The 11,051-nt window shown below is 39.6% G+C and overlaps 1 protein-coding gene across 2 annotated transcripts; it reads right to left on the reverse strand.

The window, feature by feature from the left end:
- Positions 1-2,825: 2,825 nt before the first annotated feature.
- On the reverse strand, positions 2,826-7,902 carry Cnx99A (Calnexin 99A). 2 transcript variants are annotated; one of them, XM_032439438.2, is made up of 10 exons: positions 7,794-7,902; positions 7,397-7,721; positions 6,355-6,690; positions 6,147-6,218; positions 5,911-6,044; positions 4,819-5,407; positions 4,614-4,754; positions 4,390-4,515; positions 3,783-4,040; positions 2,826-3,708 (listed from the first exon to the last, which is right to left on the reverse strand). In XM_032439438.2, the coding sequence occupies exons 2-10, from the start codon at positions 7,550-7,552 to the stop codon at positions 3,661-3,663; spliced, it is 1,860 nt and encodes a 619-aa protein (XP_032295329.1). In that variant the 5' UTR covers positions 7,553-7,721; positions 7,794-7,902; the 3' UTR covers positions 2,826-3,660. The 2 variants fall into 2 exon arrangements, with proteins under 2 accessions (XP_032295329.1, XP_015024843.1); XM_015169357.3 differs by lacking the exon at positions 4,390-4,515 and adding an exon at positions 4,128-4,256 and having other exon boundaries at positions 7,794-7,900.
- Between the last annotated feature and the right edge of the window lie 3,149 nt (positions 7,903-11,051).

An 11,051-nucleotide genomic window follows, 5' to 3' on the forward strand; every position in this document is an offset into this window, starting at 1 on the left:
GTAAATTTTGTACGCATTTCTCTGTAAGAGTATTTAATATTCGGCCTGTCGCTAGCTGCATTCTTTTCTTTCATTCATTTTTGTATTATTATCTGTCTGTCTATGAAATATGAGCACGTTTCCCGCTCTTTCGAGTTTTGGGCCATGTTATTTTAATATGCAACGAGACGTTTTCTAGCCGCAGTCAGCACAAAAATGTTAATCCTTTTAAGTGCGTCGATATCGCTCTAGACATCAGTTAACCACGCCCCCTCGCCCCCTACTCCCAGGGTGTTCGCACCAAGCCAAACATTTAATCTTTTGTGGCAAAAAGGTCGCCGGGTTGATTCTAGACACAATTCGAATCGCACACATCTGTTGGCGGGCATAAATCTAATTTGAATGGAAAGTATTTTTCAATCCCCATATATATGTATGTGCATATGCATGTGTGTGTATGTGTGTGTGTGAGTGTGTGTGTGTGTGTGTGTGTGTGTGTGTGGCTTGGGGCTGTCATAACAATTTCATTAACAATTGTGCCTTCTGGCTTTCAGGATAAAGCGCACTGTGTCTGGCCCGGCATATTTATGGGTTCAGGAAATTGAATTAAATCTGCAAAACGGCGACAAACGTAAAAGATATTGATATTTGTTTAGGACATGCAAAACTTTAAGTCTCGATTACATTTTCTTCGAATATCTGCCTTTGCATTGAGAGGGTTAACAAAAAAAATATTTTATAAAATTTATAGAAAGTCTGTGTCTAGTCCAAAATCTATCCCCAATCCTTCTGCTAAGGATTTCAGAAAATATCAATTCAAAAATATTGAAAAGAAATTTTGCAACTTATCAGTCTGAAAACTTTTCTTTGTCCTATCCAGTTTTTGTTTTTTTTTTTGTAAAAACTTTGAAGAGAACTAAAAGTCTTGAAGACATGGAAAATTAAGTATTATTATAATACTATAAAAGTTTTAACAACATTTCTTTAGCTAGAAACAAAATAGTTAACGCTTTTTATTTAGCAAGCAAAAATATTTTATTTTTATTGAATTCACGCTGAAATATCTGCAAGGTCAGAAATAATTAATTTTCCAATATCTTTAAGATTCCAATTATACATATAATTGTTTTGCTTGTTTTACGCAGACATCTGTTTTGTTTTTAAATCTCAAAACAGAGCAAACTATTAATTTAGACCTGCGTCTCAGGCATAAGTCTGAGGCAGACAAATGTACAGACGGATATTTCTATATCTCGGCTGTTGATGCTGATCGAGAATATATATAATCTTTATGGGTTCCGCAAAATACCCTCTACAAGGGTATAAAAAATTTAACCAACTTGTAGGAAACGAATAAAAAAATAACATTTAATATTGACTAAATTTAAAGTTGACGTAAACCCTTATAAATTTTCAGTAGAAGCTGCACCAAACTTTACCAACAATAATAGGCAATTGATTCAGCTCTGTGCTCTGTCGTAAACTAGCCTGGATTAGAAAATATTCCATGTGGGGGTTGTGATTGGATTGCCTTAAAACGACCGTAATTTTCTTAATTTTACAAAATCGTTACTTTAATTAAAATTTTTGTTGTTATAAATTTCAAAATCGTTAGGTTCTCGTAAAAAAAAATGCCTCATATAAAGAAAGTTGCCAAGTACTTAAGCTTTTTTTAATTTCAGAAAATTCTCTGGCTTAAAAAAAAACCTTGTATATATAAAAATTGATCCCAATATATAAAATTTAAGCACATATTTGTGCCAAAAATTCACACTGCAGACTTTTTTGATATTTACATATTCTATATTTTTTTCAACAACTTTTTCGCAACTGAATAAATAGCCTTAAAATAAATATTTTTAGAAAGCAACTTTAAACATTTTGAAGTTCAACGTTTTTCTCAATATTAGTGCGATTTACTCAGTGTGTTAAATTTGTTCTATATTTTAGGGTGAATTAAGACTTAAATTGAGTCATATCTTAGAATTTAAGTAATTTTTTGGACTTCCTCTTCGTATCTAGTTTTGTTAAGGTCCTTGGTCCACGTGCCTTATGTCCATTATATAGATGTCCATTATATATATATCTTGTATCTAATTATATAGTAAATTTGCCAAAAATCCACAATCCAGTCTCATATTTCCCACAATCATGCACATATGCGCTGCACTCAATCACATTTGCTAATCTGGAAATCAAAATGTTTTCTCTGTTTTTGGGGTAAATATTTTGGGGGAAATGTCTAAAAACCGCAAAATATGCAGCGATGTCTGCGCTGCGGTGGTTGTCGCTGCACGCACCACCAAGCATAAATCCAATTGGAAGCCGATTTGCTGCGCCCAGCCAAAAATGTTCAATCACAATTTACAAGGGTTTGACATTTAAATTAACACATCAGGAGCGGGAGCGGGGGCGGCGGCGTACAGGCTAACATTTCGGTGGTGGAAAAAGGATATTTGAACTTTTTGTTGAATTCTATGCATACAAACGGTAGCTGGTTAGTCCTTCCGGGTCGTTGTTGGGCGACGGTTGTTTGTGGTATTTGCAGTAAATAAAGTAAATTATTTTTAATATACTAACGGGTATTACCCGGGCTTGCACGGCTCAAGTTGTTTGCTTCTGCCAATCATCCATTTGCCGCCCGTCAGAAATTAAAATCTACCTTCAAGCCCACATTTCAGCTTACATTTACATTATATACACAAATTATATGCAAGTCGTGAGCTTTAAGAACAAATAAGTTTCATGCATATGTATTTCCATCAATTTTCCACACTTGCGGGTGGAATTTGACAGTCGGTAGAACAAACAGTTTTATATATATACATATATATATATATGATTAGTTGGTTTTGACATTCAGTTTTATTTTCGCTGTAAATTTTCATTGTTACAAATGAAAAAATGAAATTTGTTTAAACTCGGAGTATAACTAGCGTATTCATAAAATTTCGTTTAAATTACATAATATTAAACTAGATATTTCCCCATTGCTCTCTCGCTTTTTCTCTCTCTCGCTCTCTCTCTATCCGCTTTCTCTCTCATTAACTGGCGTTTTTCTGTGTCTGCATGCTACGTATCGCTTATTGGTTTTCGTGATATATAATCTTTGATTCCCTCATTTGTCTAGTTTTCTATTTTATGTTATTTTTGTGTGTGCTTACATGGAAATACTAAAATAAATTGTGTGAGAACAGAACTTGAACATGTGTATGAGACAGTTTTTGTGGTGGCGGGGGGGTAGGAGGGATAGTGGGTCATATATATGTGAAGAGTATACGAACATAAATACAATGAATAATACAGAACGTGCCGTACGTACAGAACGATGACTAAACCAAACCATATAAAAACTAGTGTTGTTTTTTTTTTTAATTAACACAGTTGCATGCGATCGCGCTAACTATGGAACTACCACCAAAAGTTTTGGTATTTTGAGGCCTACTCATTTGTATTCGTGGGTGTTTGCACGGGTACTCGATGAGTTTACTGAGTGTTAATTTGTATCTTAAACAAGTTGTATTGTTGCTGTTGTTGTTGTTGTTGTTGTTGTTGATACATTAAATGTTGATGTTGTTGCTTCTTTTGTTGTTGTTGTTGCAGTTATACATTTTTTGGAATTAGTTTAAGTTTTCAAGTATTTTGTGAATCCGAGAGACATGCTGGATTGTGCCACGCCCTCTAATCCTTGCGCACATTGCGCTTGCGAGCAGATTTCGTGGTGGATTCCTGCAAGAAATTAATTTGGCATTATATACAATTCTTTCTAGTAGCACGTATCAGCTGTCTTCCTAGCTTTTTACCTCAGTCTGTGTGGGCTCCTCATCCTGCTGCTTCAGCTGCTCTTTAATATCTAATTCAGACTTTTTATTCTTCTTGGGACTGGCAGACTTTGAGTTGTCTGTCTTGTTGGCATCACCAGCCGCCTGCGCTGGTGCCGCAGTCGCGTCTACCACTTCCTCACCGCTCTCGTTCTCATCAGCAGCCGGCTCTGGCTCATCATCGGGCTGTGCTTCATCCGTTTTTTTGGCTTGTGCAGCAGCAGCTGTGGCAGCCGAGTCCTGTTGGGAGTTTAGTTATTCGTATTTAGAAAAAATTTTAACGAATTCACAAAAAGTTCACAAGGGAAATTGTTCTAGCTACATTACCTGACTCTTAGCTTTGCCAAATCTACAATAGATGCCGATTACAGTCAATGCTATGAATATGACCAGGCCAATACCCCAGGCCGTGGGATAAGCCTTGGCTAGCTCAAGCACCTTGTTGACCAATGAGTCCTACAAAATGAGATGAGCAAATAGCAATAAGGGTGCAAAGTGCGCAGGCAATAGGCGAGTGTGTGTGTATATGTGGTGTGTGGAGCTCTATCTAATGTATACATATATAGAAAATATATATCTGAAAAGTGACCTCTTTGGAGCGTCGATACAAATAGAAGATATAACAGCTGGCGGGTATCAGCAGATAGAGAAAATATAATGCCCACCAGCCGGGCTTGTAGTTCATGTGCCGCATCAGACGATGCCACAGAGTTTTCTTATTGAAGAATCAATTGAAGATTAGTTTTGTGTGTGTATGGCTGTGTGTGTGTGTGTGTGTGTATGTGTCGCGTGTGGGCGTGGCAGTTAACTTACCGATTCGCGATCAATATAGCGACGTTTGATATCAAAGCTATTGGCGGCAAAGTCGCGCGCCACATTCACATCGTCCGTAATGATGAGATTATCGAAGAGTATTTCATTGGACATGGACCACAGTTCCAGGCCAACAGCGCTCTAAACCAAAATAATAGTTATTCGTAATTAGAACTGAAAACTGAAAAGGGTTTCGACTGCTTACAATGGGCGTCATTTTGAATGGCATGAGATCCTCAAAGAAATGGGGATTGGGTATCTTGCGTGGCGTCCATTTGCCCTGGTAATTGGGATTCTCGATCATGGGTGCACGCCACTTGCCCTTGTACTCGGGATTGGCTATGAGCGGTGCCTTCCATTTGCCGCAGCCTGGCGCCTTTTCACACAACGGATTGTCGACAAGTGGTGCCTCCCATTCGCCATCGATTTCGGTATCCCAATCGTCGGGCTTGGTGGCTGTTGGATCGGGTATCATATCGGGCTCATCCTCCAGCCAGCCATCAGGCTTGCTGGCGCTGGCATCGGGTATCTGTGGCGGTGCATCATCATTCCAATCGTCGGGCTTTTGTGCTGACGGATCCGGTATTTTCTCGCGCTCATCCCAATCGGTTGGCTTCTGGTCGGTGGGATCATCAATCTCAGCGGGCGGATTGACTGGCGGCTTAAAGTCCGTCAGCAGCGAGCCCTCATTGATGATCTTGTGATCGAGACGTATCTCAAAGCTGTTGTCCGGTCGCACCACCAGCTGATATAAATGGGGCAGCTTGTCCTTGAAGGGCTCCTCCAAGCGATTCCTAAAAACACACAAAACAAAACAATAACAAGTGAAAGTCTGAGCAAGAGGGTGCAGGAAATTGAATGCTAATTTTAATGAGATTTTGTTCGTGTATCAAAGCTTTTAATTGCTGAGTTCGGCTAGAATATCTTAAAATGTTTAACATAAAAGACTCGATCGTTCCTAAGTTAGCTTTATGAGTTTCTCTAGATATTTCTAATGGCGATACTTTCTATGCCAAGACTCTAGTCAAGGGTTATATACGACACGTCTTTCAATTCTTTACAAAATAACTGAATATATTGTAGTGCCCTCTGTTAGGGTATAACATGTGAATGAACTCAAATCAGCGGCAGCTGTTGCGCATGGGGTTAATCTATGTGCATATAGGTATATAACCGTCCATAGATGCGTCGGGTTATCTGCACAGCACAAAAAGTACAAAAGTTGGTTGCAAGCGGGCGGGTTTGTGAACGTGTGTGTGTGTGTTTGTGTGTGTGCGGCATATGGGGGTCCACTTACTTTGGTTTGTTACAGTGCTTCTCGGTTATGGTGCCGTTAATTGGATTTACATGACGGAATATGAAGTGCATTTTCACATCGTTGCCGCACTTGTCCGGTCCAAACATGATGGTGTAGGGTGTTTTGTCATTGAACTAGGGCGAAACACAAGCACAAACAGGAGAAAAAAAAAAAAAACAATAAATAAACATGGAAAAAACATAGCGAAATCATATTTCAGCTGTCTGCCAACTAACCGTTGTGAGATCTTCGGTTTCCTTGCCCGACGACAGCAGCTTTAGGTACGAGCCGCCGCACTCTTGACCCTCCTGCGGAATACATGTCGAAAAATTGGGTCGATTAGTGAAACTAGTTTGCTATTAATTGGATTAGTCAATCCGACGGCGTTGGCTTATGCAATCCACTTTGCCTTTGCATTGGCCAGCGGGCTGGTTATTGACTCACCTGCATTGTGACCTCATATTGCACCACCAGCGGCTTGTTCGCTTTGAAATCGAACTGTTTGCTGAGGCGCGCCGAAATGGCCGCGTGTTTGGCCTTCGATTTGAGCACCAGACCCTTATCCTTGGGCCAAACAATGCGCAACGGTGGCTCCCAATTCCAGATGCCATCGTATTTGGCTATCTCCTCGGCTATATCGTCCTTTTTGGCCTGCGATTTGATCCATTGTTTGCGCGAGGCCTCAACATCATCGAAATGATCGGCAAAGTGAAACTTTTTCGGCTCAATTACGGGACTCTCGTAGACCAGCTCCTCGCCAAGATTGTCAACGGGCTCCTCCTAAAAGAAATGAGAGTTGCACAGAGATTTTCAATGTACATATCAAAAAGCAAGATTCAAAATGGGATAGGAAATCCGCAAACTCTAGCACTGATAATCTGCGCAATTTGGCCGGGGCTGATTAATGACAGCGATTCTGGGAGCAGGCGTAGAGTTATCATCGATTTGAAATGGACTTGACAAGGCAAGTTGTTGCTGATTAAGAACTTAAATGCATCTGCACAGCTGCAATATGCCCTTTATTAAACACATTTAATGGGTACAAGGTACAAACAGAAACCACGCGGCTGACACACTTTTTTTATAATTTTTTTTTTATCAAGACGCAGCGAGAGATAGAAGCTGAGCGCGTGTGGATAGCGTGGAGGGGGGAGGAGTGGGCGGGTGTTGGTCTTGCGCAAGTTTCTTGGCTTGGTTTAAATGCACATATGTATGTGTGCATGCACATATGTGTGTGTATGTGTGCGAGTGCAAATCGAAATTGTAACGCGGGTCAGCTCCATGAACTGCGGTCACACTTTACTCGCGTATACAATTAACCCCCATAACGCCCCACATAAAAGAAAAACAACAACAACAGTTGTTGCTACTGACGTGTACTTTTGTGCGCCGGTGGCAACCGGCCGCCGCATGTATCCATGTGTGTGTGTGTGTGTGATAATATATGTTTGTATGTATGCATGGCTGTGTGTTTTTTTTGGCTCACCTGCACATCTTCAACGATCCCGTCGTCATCAAAGTCGTCGATGTCCGCCTCAGCAGCGCCGGCTGCTGTGGCAGCAGCCGCCAGGCAGCTGGCGGCCATCAGCAACAGCAACGCCCGCGCTGCTCGGCGGCCCCGGCTAATATTTAGCTGCTGCATTTTTTGCTTGTGGTTTTTTTTTTTCTTCGCTTTCAACCACCTCCTCTGTATGTATTTGTGTTTGTGTGTGTGTGTGTGTGTATGCTATGGTTAGCGGTTCTAGCGCTCGTTGATCGCTTTTGTGCCTGCCTTGCGTTGCTTTTCAACGTTTGCTGCGTACTGCCGGGCGCTGTGGGGCAAAACGAAAAATGAAATCTAACGCGGCCAACTAAATTTGTAATTAAGTTAAATTAAATTATACATTCTCACTGCGCCTACTGCTGTTGCTGCTTCTCGCTGTTTGTGCTTCTTCATTCGCCTTTAGTTTGGTTGCAACTCTGCTACAATTTGTGCCTAAAAAATACCGAAAAGCGCATGTGCGAGTATTTTTTAGTGTTGTGCAGTGCGCATGTTCGCCATGTTGCTGACGTCACAGTTTGGCAACTTCTGCAGCAGCATTTGAATTAAAATTTGAAATAACGGACATTGCTTAAAAAATACAAAAATGTGTTGTATATTAATTAAATTTGACACGGACTGAATATAATTTCTTATCACAGTTGCTTGCAATCTCTAAAATATTTATATGGCATAAACAAAACTTCTATCAAAAGTGCTCGACTAGCAGATATCCTGTAGGTCCTAATTGACAGTTACATACGCTTTAAATTTTATTAGGCATGAAAATCGCATAGAAAGGCACATGTTAGTTAGAATGTAAAATAAGAAATAAGAAAAAAGGAGTGAATGCAACGAGATTAAAAGTGAGCAGAAGAGAGAGAGAGAGAGAGAGAGAGAGAGAAAGAGAAAGAGTTTTGGCAAAAGTGCAAACAATTTAGTGAGAGTGGGAAGGAGACAGCCGAAAAGTGATAGACTGAAAGTGATAAAAAAAAACAAATCAATAAGTAAGTAAAATATATTAAAACAGGTCAATGAGCTTTATGAAAATTGTTTTTAAATTAAAACTAAAATTATTATATATTTTCAATTCATGAGAAGTGTGCACAACAGAACTTAGCCAAAGAATTCCTAGGAATAATTATCGCAATAGAGCAACATAATAAAAAAATGAATAGCACTTTGTGCAAATGTTCATATTCCACAGAAACTATAGCTTAATCAATTGAAGCCCGCAAATTTACCATAGAGTGGCTATTGGGAAATATATATAAAAAAAAAAAATAGGTAAACTCGTAATTTTTTTTTTTGCAATTATTTTAAAAGCTTGCCAGCTAAATTAATGCGCCACTAAACTCCATAATAAAGTCGTCTGGGTGGAGGGCGGAAGTGTGGGGGTGAATAGCAAAACTTTTCTATGTGTACGCGATGCACATAAAATGTCGTGCATTTGAGCATAAAATTATAATAAAAATTGCAGGCTTATATTCGGTACGAGCTGGCGGCAAGTGCAGCTAGCTGTCAACCCACCCCTACCGAGGCCCTCCCCAACCCATCCACCAACCGCCTTTTTGTGGGCAAGGCTTCTTTTAAGCATTCAATTTATCTACACTGGCATCGGTGCAACTGACTGTTGCAGTTGCAAACAAAAAAGCTTTCTGTTTAATGGAATATTTAATACAATTTAAAAAGTTTCTAAAGACAAACAATGGCTCAGGCACAATCAGCCAGAACTTTTATTGCAGCTCTCTGTGCAACACACACACCCGCACATATAGAGGCACTCACACACACTCCTCTGTTGTTTATGGAAATTGTGTAATGACAGTTAATGACGGTACTACACCTAGATATGCATAGTCTACATGTTGTTCTGCCTCCTTAAAGCCCGTCCCTGGCCCTCTGCCAACACAGCAGCGCATAATTAGCTTGGAGTGTCAGTGTTGGTAAGTGTTTTATTAGCTCAAGCAACAAGCAGTATGCCTACAAACACTTGTGCTCGATTTTCGCTGTTGTCGTTGTTGCTGCTGTTCCACTAAGCAAAAAGGGGTGCATAATAGAAGCTCCGCACAATGACATGCTATACAACATTTAGATGCTATATGGGACACACAGATTTTAGCCTTGTTCTCGTTTCTGTATGTTTCTTTGAGCTTATGTTGCATTTATATGTTTAATTTTAATTGCATTAAGTATTTCATAGTGTTGACTAATGTTGTTAAATTTACATTATAAAAAAGTCTGTCAACCGGAACAGAGCCTGGAAATACATATTTTTCAAACATAAACCAAACTTTCTATTTAAAATTAGTTGAAAAATTAAATTAAACGCGACTTTACATAAATAAATATAAGTCTTTTCGGAATATTAAAAAATTATTATTTTGACATCTATGAAATTCGAAAATGACGCCTAAAAATTGTATATACTCTTAAAGTGCAAAGCATGTGAGAAACTTAGGCTTGTACGTGGTTTAATGGGATTAAAAAGTAAGAGTTATGAATCGAACCGAGGCGCTGGTTCAAAATGTGAACCGAACCGATTCTTCCTTTTTTAAATTTGCCTTTAATTAAATAAATTTTTTTTTTTTCTGTTAATACTAGTTCAAAATGTGAACCGAATCGAAAGTTCCCCATAAAAGCAGTGTTGATCAATTAAAAATTTTGTTATATTTAGTAGTGTTGGTTACCGTCATAAATATTGGTGTCACTTTGGAAAGTAACAATATTTTATGGCTGCGTGTTGAGCTCTTGATTTAAATTGTTTTCCTGCAGTTCATAGCTTTGATTAATGACGTACAATTTAGCCCTCCCTCTCTGTCTCTGTCTCACCGTGAAAAGGGTCCTTTATTAAGGACAATTTTGCAGCCATGCTGCTGCGCAAACATGCAACACTTGCGAAACGCACTTAACACCATAAACACAAGTACATAAAAAACAAAAACAAAAACAAAAAAGGAAGACACGGGCACAGAGACTAACATTGACAGTAGCTCATCAGGAGGCTTAATGCGCAGGAGCAGCGGCGGCAAGGATGTCGACATTAATTTTGATGGCATAGCGCGAAAGTTTTGTTTTTAAGCTTTTGGACAGCGCTTCTGTGTGCACAATAATAAAAAATAACTAAAACTCAAACATTTTCACCTGCAGTAGGCAGGTGTGTCTGCCTGTCTCTGTGTGTGTGTATCTGTGTGAGTATCAAAAAACATATGAAGAAAGCGTCGTTACAAGCGCACGAGCTCAACTTAGTGTGTACTTAACTTCCGTTACATGAACGCCATGCTACACTCACACACACTCACACACACACACACTCAGTCCATTCACACGCATGGCCAGCTGCAGTGTGTGTGTATGTGTGTGTGTGTGTGCCTGGTGTTTGTTTGTTTATGCCAAAAGTGTTGTAAAGTGCGGCGCTTTGTCGGCAGGAAACGCTGAAAATTTATTACCGGACAATTTTGCACAGGCCAAAAAAAAAAAAAAAAAGCCGAGAGACAAGCAGGTTCTGGGCTCGGGCCATAGGTCGCACAATGCCCACACCCACACACACTCACACACACACACACAGAAGCACAGCCATTCATATGCATATGCATAGTTTGCCGGGCAACGTAAGTGTATG

This window comes from Drosophila virilis, chromosome 2, assembly GCF_030788295.1.
Source record: "Drosophila virilis strain 15010-1051.87 chromosome 2, Dvir_AGI_RSII-ME, whole genome shotgun sequence".
Classification (NCBI taxonomy): Eukaryota; Metazoa; Arthropoda; class Insecta; order Diptera; family Drosophilidae; genus Drosophila; species Drosophila virilis.